The sequence below is a fragment of the Taudactylus pleione genome, unplaced genomic scaffold (assembly GCF_031769625.1).
Source record: "Taudactylus pleione unplaced genomic scaffold, aTauple2 ptg000316l, whole genome shotgun sequence".
Taxonomy (NCBI): Eukaryota; Metazoa; Chordata; class Amphibia; order Anura; family Myobatrachidae; genus Taudactylus; species Taudactylus pleione.
Window position 1 is genome coordinate 11,246,815 of NW_028284717.1, and position 14,981 is coordinate 11,261,795.

The 14,981-nt window shown below is 46.2% G+C and overlaps 1 protein-coding gene across 5 annotated transcripts in view; it reads left to right on the forward strand.

The window, feature by feature from the left end:
- USP25 (ubiquitin specific peptidase 25) overlaps nt 1-14,981 on the forward strand; it is a 151,530-nt gene that overhangs the window by 42,667 nt on the left and 93,882 nt on the right. For all 5 annotated transcript variants that reach the window (XM_088442757.1, XM_088442760.1, XM_088442756.1 and 2 more), the window contains exon 2: nt 14,895-14,972. In XM_088442757.1, the coding sequence (XP_088298883.1) occupies nt 14,895-14,972 (78 nt within the window). The remainder of the gene's footprint in view (nt 1-14,894; nt 14,973-14,981) is intronic.

The following is a 14,981-nucleotide window of genomic DNA, read 5'->3' on the forward strand; positions in this document are numbered from 1 at the left end:
ATGGGTCATATCGTCCGATTCTCAACCTCAAAGCACTCAAGTCTTTGCGGGTCCCGAAGTTTCGGATGGAGACCCTACGGTCCATCATTCTGGCGCTGGAACCTGGGGACTACTTGGTGTCATTGGACATACAGGACGCTTACCTGCATGTCCCTATTCTTTGGCGCCATCAACAGTTCCTCAGGTTTGCAATCAGCAGCGACCACTTCCAGTTTCGGGCGTTACCTTTTGGCCTGGCAACAGCACCACGTGTTTTCACCAAGGTGATGGCGGTCATGGCGGCTTCTCTGCGGCTGCAGGGAGTCCGCATGTTGCCGTATTTGGACGACCTGTTATTGGTGGCAGGATCTCCAGAGCTCCTGTTACGCCACTTGGACCTGACCATTGCACTGCTGCAACGGCACGGCTGGCTAATCAACTGGCAGAAGTCCACTCTAATCTTGGAGCCTTATTGGACTCGGGACAGCAAAGGATCTTCGTGACGGAGGACAAGATCTCTGCTTTACAGTCAAGGGTGCGCAGTTGTCTGCACAGCCGCCGGGTGTCCTTACACTCGGCGATGAGGTTACTGGGCTCCATGGTGTCGGTGTTCGACATGGTGGAATACGCCCAGTTTCACTCCAGACCTCTGCAGCACCTGATCCTGTCCAGTGGAACGGGCTGACTCAGTCTCTGAAGTCCCAGACGATTGTGCTCACCCAGGAGGTTCGCCTGTCCCTTACGTGGTGGTTACAGACGACCCACCTCAACAAGGGACGTCCGTTCTGGGTTCCAAATTGGGTCCTGTTGACAACGGACGCCAGTCTTCGGGGCTGGGGAGCAGTTTCGGGTCCACACTTGTTCCAGGGCAGGTGGACGCCGACAGAAGCGGAGCTTCCAATAAATATCTTGGAACTCCGTGCGGTCTTCAATGCTCTCCAGCAGGCACAGCGGTTTCTCCAGGGTCGCCCGGTGCAGGTCCAGTCGGACAATGCTACCACCGTGGCCTACATAAACAGGCAAGGAGGAACTCGCAGTCGGGCGGCTCTCGTAGAGGTCTCTCGGATCCTGGTTTGGGCGGAGCGCAATCTTCCGGCCATATCAGCGGTCTTCATCCTGGGAGTGCTCAATTGGGAGGCGGACTTTCTAAGTCGCCAGGACGTTCATCCGGGGGAATGGTCCCTGCACCCGGACGTTTTTCAACTACTGGTGGACAGGTGGGGTCTTCCAGAAATCGACCTCATGGCGTCCCGGCACAACAACAAGTTGCCGGTGTACGGGTCTCGCACAAGAGACGAAGGGGCGTCTCTGGTGGATGCTCTGTCCGTCCGGTGGACGTTCCGGTTCGCATACCTGTTCCCTCCGGTCTCCCTTCTTCCACGGGTAATCCGGAAATTCAAACAGGAAGGAGGGACGCTCCTGTTGATAGCTCCCGCGTGGCCCAGACGGCACTGGTTCTCAGACCTTCAGGGTCTGTCCGTGGACATTCCTCTGCGGTTGCCGCTACGACCGGACCTTCTGTCTCAGGGTCCTTGCCTTCACCCGGACCTGACTCGGCTGTCTTTGACGGCGTGGCTGTTGAGACGGCCATGCTGAGGTCCCGGGGGTTTTCCAGCTCTGTGGTGCGTACCATGTTACGAGCTCGGAAACCGTCTTCCGCGAGGATATACCATCGCGTGTGGCATACGTTCTTCCAGTGGTGTCGACCGAGAGGTTATGCACCGCGGGAGTTTCGCCTGTCTCGGATTCTCGCCTTCCTGCAAGCGGGACTAGATCATGGGCTTCGCCTTGCTTCTTTGAAGGTACACGTTTCGGCCCTATCTGTCTGGTTTCACCGTAGGATTGCTACAATCCCGGATGTGCGCACCTTTATGCAGGGTGTTCTCCGCATTCAGCCGCCCTTTGTTCCACCTGTGGCGCCTTGGGATTTGGCTGTGGTCCTGAGGGCTCTCCAAGGACCGCCGTTTGAACCACTGGGCTCAGTGGATCTTAAATGGCTAACAGCTAAGACTGTTTTCCTTCTGGCCATTGCTTCGGCCAGACGTGTTTCTGAGTTAGGGGCTCTTTCTTGTAGACCCCCTTTCTTGGTTTTTTATGGGAACAGGGCAGTGCTCCGCACTCGGCCCGAGTTTCTTCCCAAAGTTGTTTCCCAGTTTCATATTAACGAGGAAATAGTTGTTCCGGCCTTTAACTCACCGGGTCTTTCCGTGGGTGAGGCCTCTTTGGATGTTGTGCGGGCCTTAAGGACTTATGTTGACCGCACTTCTTCGTTTAGGAAGTCGGACGCTTTGTTTGTCCTCTTTGGCTTCCGTAAAAAGGGTTGGCCTGCTTCAAAGCAAACTTTGGCAGCCTGGATCCGTATGGCTATTTCTGAAGCTTATCTTCATGAAGGCCTACCGGTCCCTCCTTCTCTGAAGGCTCATTCCACTAGGTCTGTGGGTCCTTCGTGGGCAGCTCGACGTGGTGCCTCGGCAGTTCAGATCTGCAAGGCTGCTACGTGGTCTTCTGTCCATACCTTCGTGAGGTATTACAGGTTTGACACCTTCGCCTCTCAGGATGCTTCCTTCGGGCGGCGGATTCTCCTTTCTGCACAGGAGCGTCCCCACCCTTAAAGGATACTGCTTTGGGACATCCCCAAGGTATCCTGTGGATACCCTATGGACCCTGAAGTAGAAAATATGAGATATGGTAAGAACTTACCCTTGTTATCTCTATTTCTATGAAGTCCATAGGGTTCCACAGGACTCCCGCCCTGTCGCACCTGTGCTGCAGATGGGCTTTGCTCTGGTCACCGGTTTTCCGTCTCCCTCTGGTGAGAATGTGATTCTTGTATGTGTCCAGATCTTTGTTCTCTCTCTTCCTTCTCCTCCTCCGGCCTATGGCTTGGTAACTAACTGAGGTGCCTTGGCCCGGGGGCGGGGTATAGGAGGGGGACCTAGTGCATCCTGGGAGGCTGAAAGCTTAACTCTTTGGTGCCCTGCGACTGACGTCACACCTATACCCCGAGGTATCCTGTGGAACCCTATGGACTTCGTAGAAATAGAGATAACAAGGGTAAGTTCTTACCATATCTCATATTTTTCTCACTATTAAAATAAAAGTGAAATGTTTTTGGTGAGGTATTGATATTTAATAGCTTTTTATTTAATATTTAGTAGCTAGAGAATAATAGACAAACTATGCAACTATAAAATGTTCCTCCATTTTTCTCATGATTCCCCAAAAAATACCCTGAAATCTAGTTGTCGAATATGTAAAGATTGCATGCTTAATTAAGGCTTTTGAGAGTTAAAGTGGGGGCAGTAATCAGAAGTACATTGTGTCATTATTGGGAGTCATCACAGTCTCAAATAGATCTCCCCTTTTATAATTTTAATAGATTTAATGCGGTTATTTGTATGTCGGGATAGCTCTACTAGTAATGTCTTGCATGGGATAGATGATCCAGCGGTACCATACCAAGGGTCAGATGTACTAAGCTCTAGAAAGTGATAAATTAGAAAGTGGTCAACTGCCAACCAATCAGCTTCTAACTGTCACGGTATCCGGTCATTAGATCTACAGTAAAAAGGTAGACAATGGAAGTTAGACAGGCAATAGGTCGACAGGGTGTGAAGGTCGACACACTAAAGGTCGACAGGTACAGAAGGTTCGACAGGGTCATTAGGTCGACACACATGGAGGGTTAGGCACTTACTCTGACGGTTAGGGTTAGGCACCAGGAGGGAGGGTTAGGCACTTACCGGAGGGTTAGGCACTAGAAAGGACGGTTAGGGTTAGGCACCAAGGGGAGGGTTATGGTGAAGATTAGGGCTAGAAAAAAAATGTCGTCCATTTGTGTGTCGACCTTCAGACCCTGTCGACCTATTGCCTATCTAACTTCCATTGTCTACCTTTTTACTGTAGACCTAATGATCCACACCCACTGTCACAGCTTGTAAGATGACAGTTGAGAGCAGAGTGGCTGGTAGTTTATCACATTCTAGAGCTTAGTGCATCTCCCCCCGCCTGGTTACAGCAGCTAGTGATGCCACATTGGATCCTGAAATTGAAGCACTTTGGCGCTCAATGCGGTTTGTAAATTTCCCTATAGATTGTAAGCTTGCAAGCAGGGCCCTCTTACCTCTATGTCTGTCTGTTATTACCCTGTTTTGTTCTATCAATGTATCCAATTGTAAAGCGCAACGGAATATGCTGCGCTATATAAGAAACTGTTAATAAATAAATAAATAAATGTTGTGGGCCAGGAACCCAACTAAATGGTTACTGACCCTGTTTTCACATGTTTTTGGCAGCCGTAATCTGGTGACAGCAACCAGAGGAACATGTTTCTAATGTGGCGTACACACTGCAGCGTTGGATCGGTCGACACGCCTGCAGACTAAATTGATAAATATGCGACTGTGCATACACACTTATCAATTGGCCAACTGATATGGCTGGCTGGCTGTTGACATCGTATTCACTGTTTCCTGTGGCCAGCATTTGGGTCGGTTGTGTGCACACACCGGCAGAGCGCACGATATATCTGCAAAACATATTACATCTGCTGTGCCACACGCGATACTGTGTACTACGATGTTCACAGCTGTTTCGTGTTTGCACTAGGGTGGGTTGAAAAGTGGGTCAAAAAGGAACATTTTCTACATCAATTGCAAGGGTCGAAAAAAGATTTGTGGGACCACTCGAGAAGATGATTGCCGTTTAATTTTTCAATATCGGATAATATCTTAATCGGCTAACGGGCTCCTAAAGATGTCATATTTACGCCCTATAGGTATGCCCGCAGAACACCACCGCAAAGCGCTCTGGCAGTGCTGATAGAGGCATGTGTTGTTGTTGTCTAGCCTGTCTCCAGCAGAAGTCACTAAGTAACTCTGTGGGATGGAAGGCTTGCTGCCAATTGCCTGCTGCTTCCCTGCTCATCATGCTGTGACTGTGCAGGGGAGAGGGGCAGACTGCTCTGATCACTGTATCAGTGAGCCAATCAGAGCTAGCACTGTGTCTGGTTGCCTAGCAGCAGCCTCGAGAGGGGAGGTATCACTGAGGCTGACCGATTCCCAGAGACAGCCTCCAACGAGTCGAAGGTGCCCCTGATGCAAATGCACGGCAGCCAGGAAGGGGCCAGGGCCAGTACAGCTTTGAGAGATTAAAGAAAGAATCAACCATTGGACCACCATCGAATCATTTTCATTATTTTGATGGATTCGGATAAGACTCTGGCCGATTCCACTAGAAAGAGAATCGATGCGGAAACTTTTTTTTTTTTTTCAACCCACCCTAGTGTGCACACCCGCAGATGCACTGAACAATATATCATACGGTGTATACTCAGCATACGTCTTTGTGAAGAGATTAAGCAACTTGCATATTAAATTCAGTCGTCTGTTAAGTGTAAAATTTTTGCCATTTTTCTATCCGGAAACCATATAAGCTACATGATTAGACTGAAAGTTGTTCTGTGTGTAACTTTGTATGCTCATAGTTAAAAGCTGAACGTCTTCCTCGGGTATCTTGGTGATACAGAACCAGGCAGCTGTTGGCGTGGATTCTCTCCTCAGTGCTGTTTGCATACAGGCTTGTAAAAGGCCAGGAAGTTTAGACGTTGGACAGCATGTGCGGGACACATAATCTGTCCTGGACGACTTGCACAATCTCAGTCTTGGTAAATATCAATGGCTTTAGTGTAAACCTAATGTGCGGCTATTTGTGCACCATATTCCTGTTTACGGAATGCAGAGGACAAAACATTCTGAATTTTAAAATAGTAGAAATTCTTCAGTTCTAAATATATGTGGGGGTTTTCCTCAACCTTATTTAACTTTAATGTGCATTCCTTCACCATTTTACCACCCCAGCCCCTTCAACTGTTAAGGACATGAGCAGGGCCCTCCACCCTTTCATTTCTCAGTTTGCACTAGCTCCCACTCGCAGTCTGCAACTCTGATCCCTTCTGCTTGCCCTTCCAAAGTACGGGGGTCACCATGTATTACAGGTAATAACGGTGGGGCTAATTCAGAGATATACACAAACCCAATGACTTGCGTACATCGCCGATGGTTAGAGATCTGCCCATGCGTCAGGATCTGTACTGCGCCTGTGCTGGTGTCCCTATGACTAAGCCATGTGGGGATGAGGGTAGTGCTGCACTGCGTTCCCAAAAAACGGTGCCGAGACCAGTGTCTGCACAGATTTACTGTCCCCGTACGTGTAAAATCCCCGGCCATCCTGAGTAACCTAGGGGCTACTAAGATGAGCGATGGTTACGCAAGTGATCCGATGATGCAGCTTTGGACGCAGCCCCGGAACACCGAAGATGGTAGGAGGTGTCTACTGACACAAGAGCATATTGTAGCACAGACGTCCAAAGACGCAGCTACTGTGCTTCTTAGTCCATCTCTGAATCAGACCCTGTATCTTGTTTTATTGTATAATTATCTCAGTCTAATTTATTTGCGCCAGTTATGCCTATATGAACTTTTTTTTTTTATATTGGATTGTCATATAAATAAAAGCTAATGATAATTAAAAACAATCTAAATGTGCCTGATTCTAAGTTGGGAGCAAACAGGAAACAAAAGCAAGTAACTTGGACAAACAAGGGGTGCAAATATATATATATATATATATATTTTATATATCTAATATTATAAAAAAATTTCTTGCATGCAGGGTAAATAGCCCTCAAATGTTGGACGGCGTTATTTTTACACGGCACTTTAGATTTGGGTTTGGATAGGCTCCTTTCAAATGTAAATCTCTCATCTGTACATTTTACATCTCCCCCACCTGCAGTGCCTTATGGCATAGTTGGTATATTCTTGTTTTTTTTTTTTTCTGGCTTCTGACAAAAATAAAGTCGAGTGTGTACATGCGCTAGGGGATATAGAGTGTAAGCTCCGCTGGGGTAGGGTCTGATGTGCATGGCCAAATATTCTCTGTAAAGCACTGTGGAATATGTGTGTGCTATATAAAAGAGCGAAAGAGCAATGAAAGGATCCTGGTGGAAATCCCATGCGGAAGTAAGTTTGAGGGGTGGATACAGGAAGATTTTCTTAATAACATTTAGTCCTTTCAGTGGTGCACGTAGGGGAGTTTTCAAATATCTAACCCCACCTCTACCCCGACAGGCCAATTTTCTTTTTCAAGAGATGGAGACAGCAATCGTGGAGGTGCAGATATGGAGATCTGTGTGTGTGTGTATGTATGTATGTATGTGTATATATATATGTATATATGTATATATATATATGTCCTGCGTTTGCCCTGCCTTTATAAATCTTGCCATATAAACATATTTCTAGGATTTAGCAAACTATTAAATTAGTGGCAGGTTGTCAACTTGACATCCTCTTGCCTTGCCCGTTCCCCTCTGGTTACCAAAACAAAAATAAACTTAATACTGTGTTTCAGTAAGATATCCTTAAAACCTGGGCTGTAATGGCGGAGTTTGGGAACCTCTGCCTTAAATTAGGCAGGAAGCAGCTGATTTATTGTAATATTAGATAACGTAGAGAGAACCTCTGTAAAGGATATATGACTTGTTAGCAAGCACATCCGCTACACTGGGTTTAACCCAAAAACTTGAGCTAAAAAATATACACGGAGTTGGGGGATGGCTGGAGATTTCATTCTTAGCTTTCCATTATTAGGGGGGATTTCAGTTCCCTAACATCGACAAGACGTGCTGTTCCGGGACGGCAAATTATCTGCCAGCATCGCAAATTTTCCATTGCACCCTATATATTGAGCTATGCCGAAAATACAGCATTTTTGTGGGTTAATTGCACTTTTGTCCCCCCCCCCCTTATTAATATAACCTGGCAAAGCGCCTTCTTCATCACTGTATATAACATATTATTGTGATCTTACAGATGTGTCTTCATACATTTAGCCTCCTTGTGCGTTAAGCAGCCTTTCTAGTCGCGCCATTGCGTGACTCTGTAGCGTTGAGCGTCTATTGGTGCAACTTTTTACCTTCATATGCGTCTTATTCACACAGCGAAGCGACTGTGCGACTGTGGGTGCATCTGCATGCAAAATGCTACGTTACATTTTCGCAGCCGCTGACACTAGCGTAGAATTTCGCATGCAGATACACATGCAATCGCACACAGAATATAGGCATGCCACATATCATTTAAGGTATACAGTTGCACAAAAAGATGCTTGGCGCTAACGAGTCTCACGTCTCTCACGCAACTTGTAACGCATGGAGGATACATGTTTGTGGACACATCTGTAGCTTGTTGACAGGGTTTGCACTATAAATGATGCAACTACATTTGCATTGCAGTTGTGTCATCTGCTTCCAGGAACTGTCAGCTGATTTTATTCTTACAAGACTAAAAAAAAACTATTACTGGGGCATATTCAGTATAGTTTATGTTCTGAAATATATCTATCAATGCAAACTGAATTGTGAACAGGCTCATTTAAGAACAATGCACAGAACCATAGCAACCAATCAGACGTGTGCTGTTTATTGTATAAAAAGATAAACGCTATTTGCTGATAAGTTGCTGTAGTTCAGTAAATCAGTATTTATAACATAAACCTATATCTTTTATCTTGTAATAAAGTGACTGATTGGCCATCTGTGGCTTAAGTGACTGAATCCATTGGTTCCCTTTCTACCTCTCTGCCCGATCCTTCTGTCTCGCCTCATGGCTCTTCTCTCTCCCCCCATCCTCTTACAGTAAGTGTTCCCCAAGATTCTGTTCCTGGACCTCTCCTATTCTCCCTCTATATGTCCTCTCTAGATGAGCTCATCAGCACCTTTGACCTCCAATATCATCACTATGCTGATGATGCTCAGATCTACCTTTCCTCCCCTGACCTCTCCCCCTCTCTCCTCACTCGTATCTCCAGCTATCTCTTCCTGGATGTCCAAGTGATTTCTTAAACTTAATATGTCTAGGACAGAGCTGGTCGTCTTCCCACCCTCCACCATAACCTCACTTCCCACTATTTCTTTATCTATTGATGGCACAACTATCTCATCTAGCCCCAAAGTGCGCTGTCTTTGAGTTATCCTGGACTCATCTCTCTCCTTCAAACCACATATCCAGAACCTCTCACAGTCCTGTCTTCCTGAATGTCCCAGCGATTTCTTAAACTTATTATGTCTAAGACTGAGCTGATCATCTCCCCATCTATCCACATAACCTCACTTACCACTATTTCTTTATTAGTTGATGGCACAACTATCTGCTCTAGCCCCAAAGTGCGCTGTCTTGAAGTTATCCTGGACTCCTCCCTCTCCTTCAAAACACACATTCAGCACCTCTCTGTCCTGCCGTTTCCATCTCAAAATATTTCCAACATCAGAATCTTTCTAACCCAGGATGCCTGTAAAACCCTCATCCACTCACTGGTCATCTCCAGATTTGGACTACTGTAACCTCCTCCTATCTGGCCTCCCCGACTCCCACCTCCCTCCACTTCACTCTGTCCTCAATGCCGCTGCTTTGCTCACCTCCCTCTCCAAACATTCTACATCTACCTCCCCGACACGCCCCCCACTGGCTCCCCTTACCCTTCAGAACCCAATTCAGGGTTTCTTACACTCTTATAAAGCCCTCACCCATTCCTCTCCCACTTACATATCTGACCTCATCTTCCTTCACACTCCTGTACGCCCTCTTAATTCAACAATGGCACGCCGCCTCTCATGCCGACTGATTACTTCCTCCCACTACCACCTTCAAGATTTTTCCTGTGCTGCTCCCTACCTCTGGAACTCTCTCCCTCTCCCCATCAGACTCTCCACCTCTCTACAATCTTCAAGCGGGCTCTCAAGACCCACTACTTCATCATAGCCTTCTAGCTCTCATCCCTACCCGCTGCTACATGCTCCTTCCTCCCTGTCTACCCCATTTGTGTCCAGCCTGTTTGCCTGCCCCTCCCCTTTAGAATGTAAGCTTTTACGAGCCGGGACCTTTACCCTCTTGTGCTTTTCTTTACTTATACTTTCATCCACTCCTTACTCCCCACTAGGGCACCTAACACTTAGTTGCTTATGCCCTGTTGCTTAGTTGAGTGTTATGATCACTAACTCAGCAATGTACATAATCCATGTGCTGCTTTGTTTTGTACTGTAAGTCACTGGCTTAGTGTGCACTTGTTTATGTACTATGTAAGGCGCTGCGGAACACTTGATGCGCCATATAAATAAATAATAATAATATAACTTGCATTAGACTTAAATCCCATAAATAAAACATTAATCCAAAGTGTAACTGAGGTCTAACATTCCACCCGATCTGGCAGGTCTAGTGATGCTCTCCTCACTACCTCCAAGGCTGGGTGGGAGGGAATTACTGCATTGTGGTCAATACCAGACCCCATGTAAGTTTTTTAGTGGATTTAAAATGTACTTACAGTATGTCCCCCAAAGCTAAATTTGCAGAAGTACTATTGTGTACATGGTATAAACAAGCCTTTGGCCCATATGTAATAGCCTATGACAGAGGTTCCCAAGCTTTTTTTAATCACTGTGCCTAAAGCATTGTTTTCATGGCACCCCTAAGCCAAACGTTTGCTATTGAAAAATCAGAAAAAAATATAGTAAAGTAATAAAGTGAAGTAACCTGATTACCTGTCATCCTTAGGTTGAGTTATGTGGTGCTGGACAGGTTTGAGCTTCTGTTTGTCTACATATTTTACATTACATTGACCATAAATAATATGATTTAGTGCTGGACCACCAACCTGAGGCTCACCTGCAAGTGTCCTGAGGCACCCCAGGGTGCCACGGCGCACAGTTTGGGAACCACTGGCCTATGAGTTGCAGGATCCGGTGCTATTAGCTCCCAATTTTAAAGCGCCCAGAATTTAAAAGGCAGTATCTTTTTCAAATTATTAGCACTTTAAATCTGCAGGCTAAAGTGCCTGTTCCTGTAACTCGCAGGCTGTTACATATGGGCACTTGTGATTGAAATGGCTCTAGTGTAGAAACTGAAACATTGTTGCGACAAATTGTAAAAAAACAAAACAAAACATGCTGCTACTCATTTCTTAAGCTAGGTACACACTGCACGACTTGCAAACGATGCGCTGTCATCAACGATTGGTGCATACACCCTGTGCAATCTAACAAACGACCAAACGATATATTGTGCATCGTTTGGTGTAATGTAACCATATCGCCTGGTCTTTCGGTAGAGCATACACACTGCGAGGAATTGTTAACGAGATTTAAAGATCTTCCTGCCTGTAGAGAAGATCTGAAGATGTGACGGACGTCGCCGCGGGAGAGTGCATAGTGAGTACACACTTGACCATTTGTACGATATGTCGTTCTGTTGAGTCAGAATCTGCCATATCATTCAAAATATCGTCTAGTGTGTTAGAGCCTTAAAGCTGGACGCACATTATGAGATTGTGTACGCAGCCGAGGGACGACGCGATGGGACAATACATTGCGCCATCTGTACACACTGCACATAGCAACATGGCGTAGTTCGTCTCATCATCCCATCTGCTGTGCACCATAGCAGATGGGACGATGCGATGATCAACCAGCGGGCATATCCGCACAACATATAGCTTTCTGTTACGTGTCGGAACGATTTATCGTGTGAAGGGTCGCATGGTGTGTACCCTGCTTAACACGGACTGTCTGATGTTTGTCTGCAGAAGTCTCCAGCTCAGAGTCAAATATATGCGCATTTGAGGGAAGGCAACCTAATGCCAATCCATATCATATTGGCACTTCCTTAGAAAGATATTCATATGACTATCTGGGCGGGACACATTACGCATCGCACTCGCCATGCGATGCATTCCGCCGGTATGCATGACTATCCCTGCAAAGGACCGCTCTGCCGGTAAGAGCGGCCCTTCGCGGTGGAGGTGCTTCCGGATCTATGACCCAGAAGCCCCTCCAGCATCTTTCTGTGCATGAAGTGGAAGTTGAAGTGGAGTTGTTACCCATAGCAACCAATGTACGTTTTAAGAATTTTTTTTTTTTTTTTTATAAAACTCAGTTTTTTTATTAGTGTAAATTGTTACTGGTTATTATTAAAATAACCAGTAACACTCGTGATGTCAGTAGTTGAGCTTCCTGCTCTATTAGAGCAGGAAGCTCACTGGGGCTTGCGGGTACGAGCCCCTACCACAAGGGTCTCGTCGCAAGCTTGATGGTCACGACCATCACCTGGTCACTCACACTTTAGCGAGCGGCCAGGAGGCCAGTTTAAAAAAAAAACAAAAGACGGCCACCCTGATTCAGAGCGAGTACTCGCTTTTTGCGAGCGGCTCTGAATCAGGGCCTTAGTCCAGATATTTTATGATAGGCAAAAACAGCACTGGTTTCGCCTATTACATGTGCTATACATAATTTGATTTGGTCTTGGACCACCAACCTGTGGCACCCCTTTTGGGAACCACGGCTCTATATTAATGTGCAAGTGATGAGGGACGCCAAGCATATTGGAAGAAATGGCTTCCACACAGGAGCCTTGGGTCAGGAAATTAACACCCCTGCATGGTCCATGTCACGCATAACCATGCTGGGTGGCCCTGGTTGCCTGCAGGTCTGGCTAGAGTAGCTTCAGAAGGAAAAATAAGTGACTTTGAAAGAGGACTGTGTGTTCAGGAGTACCCGGCAGGCTATGGTGTATAAGGTGACGTCTGCATGGGAGTCCAAGGTAATAAAACATTATTAACAACGGGCAGAAATAATCCAGGACTTGGCATCATTAATTCAAAGTATAATTCAAAACAAATTTACAATGTGGCAAAAAAATTAGTCATTAATAAAAAGTGAATACTGCACATTGACTTAGCCATGGCAGTGGTGCTTGTTTGCCATATTAGGGCGGAATTCAATTGTTTCCAGCCCCCATCGCGCCCGAGGGAGCTATTCAATTGTTGCTCCTGTCGGGCGCGATCAGCTGCCAGCGCTCCATTTCAGCCCCAGGTGGGTGCAAGCTGAAATCGGCGAAAAGTGACCTGTTTGGGCGCCCAAATGGCACCTTTCGCGATCGCACCCAGCACTTAGACGATTTACGCGACTACCCCCTACCACTTTGGTCGCAATCAGCGTGAAAAGCTGCAACAATTGAATCGCGGCCCGCGATCTCCCGTCACTTTAGACTGGAGATCCGGGCAGCGAAAACAATTGAATTCCGCCCTTAGAATGGCACAGAGGAAGCGCGGTGGCCATGTGGACCATTAGTAACTTACGCTCTGCCTTTTCAGCTGTGCATAGGGCCGCTCGGCTGCGCTCTCTCCACTGAAAGGCCAAGCCCTGAGAAAAGCAGCCGCGTGTAGCAGCCCCATGGGACTCTGCTTAGGGGGGGGAGTGGTGGTTACTGTGATTTTTCAACTTACCTGACAGCCTTAATAAGCAAATGCAACCCATTAGACCCGAAAACGATCATGAAAAGTAAGCAGAAATACTGGCATTAATCTGCTAATTAAAGTATATGGCAGCCACAGGTTAATTCTGCACCTGCCATGTACCATGTACAATGTCCGATGGTCCACCAATAGTGCGTCTTTGTACGGAGATTGGCGGATTTGCGCCGCTGCCAGTGGGCATCTCAATAGGATGGCCATCGGCCTAGGCATTCGCATAAATACACGGTAGCAGATGCATAAAAAATGTTGCCGCTGCGTCCACCTGTGAATCACCCACAATGTCTTCCTAATGACTGATGCTGATGGGTTGAATTAGTCAAGTTCTCTACTTTATCTCTGTCAAAGGCTTAATGCATCTCCCTCCAAGTATATTGTCATATATCTACTGTGTGTGTTTTAATGATTAGTATTCAAATGAGTATTTATATGACTGAGCCATAACTACATCCTGGTGATAGGTTGTGACCCTGACTGCAAAATCAGTGCTTCCTCCTGTATTCAATCCGGTCATAATGGTTTTACCGGTGGCAGCCAATTCTGAGTGAGAAACCTTCAACCATCCACCCTTTATCGTGGCTAAACCCGGTGCTTTGAGGCACGGTAAATACGAATGGGCGACCAAAAAATAAGTAAATGAATTGCTTCGCCGAGCGCCTATTCCTATAGACACCCAGCGGGAGGCATCCAAAACAATTGAATTGCCCCCCAAAAAAGTTTATATGTACAGTACATGGGTAAGCAACGTGTGTGGCACTCCAGCTGCTGTGGAACTACGTATCCCAGCATGCTCTGCTGCAGGTTTGCTGTTGGGTGTTGCTAAAACTGTGGCAGGGCATACAGGGAAGTGTAGTTCCACAGTAGCTGGATGGCCACAGCTTGTCATTTCAACATAAAGACCATTGTAACTGTGCAGCCCATGTTTTGCATAGGAATCCGCAGGCTGATCATAAATACTGAGTTATTGTTTCTGGTAAAATATTTCTTACAATTGAGGCTTGAAATTGTCACATCCACATGACCGATGTGTTTACACTGAATACATTCATGGTTTGTAAACTGGTTATTTCAGTCTATGACTAATGAGCTTTGGAATTCCTTTGATTGTAGTTTGCAATGGAGTAGACCGCAGAACTAATTAATGAGATGGGCTGTGTACATCTCCTGCAAAAGACAGAGAAAGTGAACCAGAATCTACATTACTGAACACATTCACCTGCAAAGCTCAGTGCTGATGCTCGGTCCACAGCTGGCTGAACCAATTTCGCATTAATGGATAACATAATGTAGTGTTGAAGTATTATTTTAGTCCCCTCCCAATCTGATAAATGTTGTGTTACATGTTTATCTTTTTCCTTTATACATTTTAAAAGTGTACACTATATAAAATGATGGCCCCTTACCTGTCCAAGTTGTTTCTGTTATGCTTGCAGGACTGTGTTTGGACTGTTCTTGTTGTGTTTGCATCAGTGTGAGTTTAACAGGTGCTTGGATTGATTTTGTACCATTTCACCTATGCTTACACATTACTTGTTTGGTTTGTGTTTTAGCACCAGCAGACGATTATAAACCAGCTGAGGGAGATTACGGGAATTAATGATCTGCAGGTACTTCAGCAAGCACTAAAAGTAAGTTTT